Source organism: Arachis stenosperma, chromosome 3, assembly GCF_014773155.1.
Source record: "Arachis stenosperma cultivar V10309 chromosome 3, arast.V10309.gnm1.PFL2, whole genome shotgun sequence".
NCBI classification, from domain to species: Eukaryota; Viridiplantae; Streptophyta; class Magnoliopsida; order Fabales; family Fabaceae; genus Arachis; species Arachis stenosperma.
In genome coordinates this window covers 119,133,567-119,139,106 of record NC_080379.1, presented here as the reverse complement: position 1 = coordinate 119,139,106, position 5,540 = coordinate 119,133,567, and the positions used below count along the sequence as shown (strand labels likewise).

General features: G+C 31.6%; 2 protein-coding genes across 2 annotated transcripts; one reads left to right on the top strand and one right to left on the bottom strand.

Annotated features, from left to right (window-relative positions):
• The first annotated feature begins 2,248 nt into the window (after window positions 1–2,248).
• LOC130965215 (uncharacterized) lies at window positions 2,249–3,272 on the top strand. The gene is made up of 2 exons (XM_057889948.1): window positions 2,249–2,999; window positions 3,107–3,272. The coding sequence occupies exons 1-2, from the start codon at window positions 2,376–2,378 to the stop codon at window positions 3,110–3,112; spliced, it is 630 nt and encodes a 209-aa protein (XP_057745931.1). The 5' UTR covers window positions 2,249–2,375; the 3' UTR covers window positions 3,113–3,272.
• Window positions 3,273–3,366: 94 nt separating this feature from the next.
• LOC130965214 (uncharacterized) lies at window positions 3,367–5,262 on the bottom strand. Its single transcript, XM_057889947.1, has 6 exons — window positions 4,911–5,262; window positions 4,766–4,827; window positions 4,551–4,683; window positions 4,359–4,431; window positions 3,918–3,983; window positions 3,367–3,795 (listed from the first exon to the last, which is right to left on the bottom strand). The coding sequence occupies exons 1-6, from the start codon at window positions 5,048–5,050 to the stop codon at window positions 3,580–3,582; spliced, it is 690 nt and encodes a 229-aa protein (XP_057745930.1). The 5' UTR covers window positions 5,051–5,262; the 3' UTR covers window positions 3,367–3,579.
• Between the last annotated feature and the right edge of the window lie 278 nt (window positions 5,263–5,540).

Here is a 5,540-nt window from a genome sequence, read left to right as displayed (position 1 = left end):
ATTTTTTAAAAGTTTATTTATCGTTAATATCTTTTAAATTTTTTTTTATCAGTAAATTTTTTAGTATCATTTAATAATCTATTCCTTTTTTAAAAATTATTACTAATAAACTCGATTACTTTGTGCACAACTAAAAGTGCGCTACTGCTTCTACATTCTCATGCATATTAAAGAACTACAGTTAAAAATAAAATAAAATAAGAACGAAAGAAAGAAAAGCAAAGAAAATAACCATAAAAAGAAAAAGAACCACGGATATAACAAGAGATGTGGTGTGTGGGTAGATTAAAGTTTGCAAAAGGAGTTTGTAGATTAAAGTTTGCAAAAAGAGTTTGCACCAAATTAATTTTTTAAATTTGATTTTGATGAGAAGCTAAGTTAATATTAACATTATTTATGTTTGGTCATTTTTGTTTAGATTATATTATTTAAAATCATGTTTAGATAAAAATTACTAAAAAAAGACATGGATTTATATTATTCAAAACCACATTTGTTTTCAACACTCTTTTGACTATAATTTTTTTTAAAAGAACATAAATTTATTTGTTGACATTTAATATTTTTTTGTCATAATTTTTCAATACTTTTTTTGTGTACTCTCTTTTATTTAATTTGATTTTTTTAATTGGATCAATAATTTATATTATAAAAAATTAACAATGATAAACAAAGTACATTTTAATTCAAGAACCCACGATCAAAATTGTACCAAATCAAACAAAATAAAATAACAGAAAAATTCTATAAAAGAGAACACCATATTAGTAAAAATGATTAAAAATTTTATATGAATAATGAATACCAAAAATTTCATAAAAAAGACAATAATATACAATATATAAGAATGAAGGATAAAATTGACAAAAAAATAATTTTTTTCAATTGTTTATTCAACCGTAATTATTAAACACAAAAGTTATAATTTATTGTTTTAAGTATAGAATCACATTTATATCTTAAAAAAAAGTCAAACAAAAAATTGAGATTTTCTAGACAATTAAACATAAGTGTTATAACACAAACAACTAACCAAAGACACTCATGGAGTCCTTAAAACGACCAACACAAAATTCTCCATAAACCTATTTGAATATATACTCTTTTTTTTTATACATCAACTACTACTACTCCGTCTGATGAAAGAAAAGTGCTTAGATTATTATAAAACTTATTTATATTATGATTTTCAAAGGAAAAATATTTATATAATGAATATATCAAAATTATATATATATTTAAAAAAAATTATTGTGCCATTTTTAACTTATAAATTTGAATTATGAAAAAAGTTAAAGAGCTAATTTGAAGTTTATAATTTTTACAACCATGTTACTTACGTATCAAAAATTCAGTTACTAAATTAATTATTTATATAAAATATATATTAAAATATAAAATATATATTAAAAATAAATTAAATAATACATATATTTATACACAAATACATAATAGTTTAGTGATTAATTTTTTGTATGTACATAATATTTTTATAATTTTTTAAAATAAAAAGACAAATAGATCAATTTTTTTACTTGAAGATATATAAGTTTCTAACAAATTGAAAATACAAAAACATTCTTTATCTTTTAAAATGAGATATTTAAGTTCTTTGATCCAAAATATAAGAACAGATAAGTTCTTTAGAGGAATTTAAATGTCTTGCGTTTTACAATATAAAAGATATTTTTATATTTTCAATTATTCGATAATTTATTTGTCTTTTAAGCAAAAAATAGTGCCTATTTATCATTTTCTCTAATTTTTAATACCAAGATGCATACCATTATCCAGGGAAGAAATTCCCAATTATGTATTTCGTTTTTAAGAGAGAAATAATGATTCCATGACTCATTATTCTTTTCCAAAATTTGATACGTTAAATAGAAAGATTTGAGAACAATTTCTAAGATACCATATACTTGACTTGGATAGCTAAAAAAAGTAGAGAAATCTTATTAGAAATCATATATGCTTATATGTGAGTTGATTCCCCAAAACAAAAATGTTATACGCACTTCATTTTATTTTATTTTTTCCTTAAATTCCTGCTCCATAAATTGAGTGGGAGTAGAACTTATTCAGCGTGTTTCTGCTCCACGAAATTAGGTTCTTTCACTTAATTTATTTTCCGATACGTTTCGAAAGGAGTCAGAGAATAAGTTCCGTTCTTTTCCTTTCTGTTAATAACATGATAAGGCTACTTTTCTTCAGGCCATAATTCGAAATGGTTATTTTAATTTCATAAATCATCATTCTAGAGGGAAAGTAGAGCTCCACTCTGGTGCTAATAAAAGGCCCTTAATACAATACATATCATGCAACTCAAGGGAAAACAAAATTAGAAGTAAGCACCATAAAATTTAGCTATTACAATGGCTTCTGCTCAGTGCCACAAACCTGCCACCACTATCGAGCCTTGCCCACCAAGAAGCCAGAAACCCACCACCACTGTCGCCAATGACATCTGCCAACCAAAAACCACCCAACACAGCTCACTTGGCCAAAAGATATCTGACATGACAAGCAAGGCTTTCAAAGGGCACCATGGCCGCCATGGCAACAGCCAAAACCAAGTTCAATGCTACAGCCAAACCGAGATTGAGTCGCACGGTAACACTAACTCTAAGAAAGAGACTCATTACTATGGACAATCACAGACACAACATGACAAGAAGCATGGGGTGTCCAAAACCCAGATCACACTTACTGTGGTCCAAGCTCAGATTACTCAGACCGATGAGTATGAATACCCTCCTTATGGTACCACTACAACATGCTTTGGTACTCATCCCAGGAAGCATGCAGATCCCAACAATAACAGGAAGGACGTGAATTTGTTCCAGAGGATTAGAAATGGCATGTCCCGCCATAGCAATGAAGGAAACAACAGCAGTAGCAGCAGCAGTGACAGCGACAGTGACAATGACAAGTGCCCAAAGCAAAAAACTAAGGCAAGTGCACTTAACAACGAAAAGTGCCCAAAGCCAAAAACCAAGGCAAGAGTATTTGACATCTTTAATTGCATGCATGTTGAGTTAAAACAAAGTTTAATTTGCTTCAAAGGATTAGTCTCTTTAACCTCTGTTTTTGGTTGCATCTGCAGAATTGATGCTAGGAGAAGCCGCGAGCAGGATGCTAATAAACAAAGCTTATGTGACAAGCGTAGAGAAGAAAACATGTTTACAAATAAACAGTGTCTTTGTGATATAATATAATTCTTGTACCTAATATAGCTGGGGAAATAAATGCCAATATAACAATTGGTTGTTTGTGGCTTTGTGCCTTTTGTGGAATAATAGATGTTAAAAGTCTGTCATTGTGAGCGGTCTGTTCTACCATATGATCTTATAGTACCTATACCTAATCTAGTCAATATGGATATAAAAAACGGCATTTGGTTAAAAGCTAGAACTCTCCTTATCAAGTATGTCTGTCAATTAAAGTGTCTATTCTGCTAACAAGGAATTCAAAGCCAAATTACAGAAGATATAATTACAGCTTAACTGACAAGAAGGCTTAGATTAAAACCAAGCAAGATACAATACACATTACATACCCGACAATATACACGCACATTCATTGTCCATCAAGAGACTTGGAAATGAAAGCTGCAATGGCTTTCAAGGCGTGATCTTCAGCTTCTTCTTGGGTGGAACCATTTGCTTGCAGATGCTTCTTACCAATCTTGAAGGAGTGGTCACCACCATCAATGACATGCAGCTCATTGGGGGTTTTCATTTTCTTCCTAGTGGCTTCTAACTTCTCAAGTGGACAGAGAGTATCCTTGCTGCCCTGTGCAACACATAACACAAAATAGAAACTAAGATAATATATATAACAATGTCCAAGCACGCAGTATGAGAATACCATTCTGATAGAAACTGAATAAAAATAACAACTACGTGGAAGATTACCTGTACAAACATTGTCGGAACCGTTAGCTGTAACAGTGTTTCATCTCTAATTGCACCATTGATTCCCTGAAATTTTGTAACTAAATTAATAGAGTCCTTGTTATATTCAATTATTCAAACTCTGTTCCTCTAGTATGAGCGAGATCTCTGTTTCAGCCGGAATAACACACACACACACACACACATACAATAACCATAATAGCTCAAGCATTGCAGTATCACAAATCACAAAGCAGAAATGATGCAGCAAGCCAAGAAGAAATGGAAATAGAAATAGGGAAGGAAGTAGTAGCATTGTTAAAAATTTAAAAAATTGATGCTTTTCAGGGACTCATGTTAAATGCTCATAGGAGGTGAGCTTCATCAGTTATTTCGGCAAATTGGATAGCTAGTTTATGAATTATATGAGGTGAAATGTAATTATACGAAAGAAAATAAAACCTTCAACGGGTAGCCAAGGCATACAACAGCAGAAACATTAATATCTTCCAAGCTAGCCACCATGCATCCCACTCTAAAACACAAAACACATACATAGTTTCATAAATAACTTTGCTTATAATAATGCTAATAGAAGCTCCAGATCCCAAATAAGAGAGAAAAAAAATAAAGAAAAAAAGAAAAACAAGATACCTTGAACCCATTGATTTGCCTGCAAGTATGATGGGATGACCAGGGTACTTAGCAGCAGTTTGCTTGACAATTTCAGAGTGAGGGTCCACCAATTTTTCTGCCTTTGGAGGAGCCTTCTTCTTTCCAGTGATATCTGGCAGCACATGAAAAAAAAAACAGATTAGCATAGTGTAGATCTAGCAATTTCAATGCAGAATGAAAAGAAGGAAACTGACAGGGATAATCAAAAGTGACAACATCAGCAGCTTGGAGTGCCTCCTTCAGCATTCTCTTCCATCTATTGCATAGAGATCAAAGATAAGAGAGTTTTCAGAAGATCTAAGTAATAACAAATTTTGATAAAGTGATTAAGGTAGAAACCTTTTCATCCAATCAGAAGAGGAAGGAGCACCGGCCCCATGAGCCAACACAACCACAGGAGCAGCTGCTGAGGCTGAAGGTTCAACGTCGCCGTGGTCTTTGCTCTCACGCCGTCGCTTTGCAGCTGGTAAACAATCCATGCCGCTTGCCTTACCGATAATACCAAAACAAAGACCCAAAATCAAAAGCCCCAAATATGTTCGGTGTTTTATGTTCTAGCTATTACTGATTTAGTGATTACTGATTAGTGATTATACTTGCCCGCGCTACCCATTTTCGCGCCAAAAGTATCATCGCCTGCCTCTAACATAAGTAGGACTGGCAATCTACATTGTGCTTGCGGGTATCCAACCCGAACCAACCTATTTGGATAAGGTTATCTATTTTACCTACTGCGAGTAGGATAAAGTTGTTTATCCTAGGAGTAGGATAAGGTACGCGTTTATGGTATATCCTATTATATTCTATTCTATCCGCACTACTGATAAATTGAATCCACAATTTTTTTCTTATAAAAATTTAAAATAACTACTAAACTAATTAATAATCATATTATTTATAATTTTATGTTAGATTTCTTTAAGATTTTATTATTTTCAATTTTAATTTGAATTTAGTTTTTTATTTTCT

What these genes read in the sequence shown, in the direction of transcription:
- LOC130965215 (XM_057889948.1), top strand. Translation starts at nt 2,376, where the DNA reads ATGGCTTCTGCTCAGTGCCACAAACCTGCCACCACTATCGAGCCTTGC.
- LOC130965214 (XM_057889947.1), bottom strand. Translation starts at nt 5,050, where the DNA reads ATGGATTGTTTACCAGCTGCAAAGCGACGGCGTGAGAGCAAAGACCAC. An exon ending in GGCAAATCAATGGGTTCAAG is followed by an intron (nt 4,432 to 4,550) that starts GTATCTTGTTTT and finishes TTTGTGTTTTAG; the next exon opens with AGTGGGATGCATGGTGGCTA. An exon ending in TTCCGACAATGTTTGTACAG is followed by an intron (nt 3,796 to 3,917) that starts GTAATCTTCCAC and finishes TGTGTTGCACAG; the next exon opens with GGCAGCAAGGATACTCTCTG.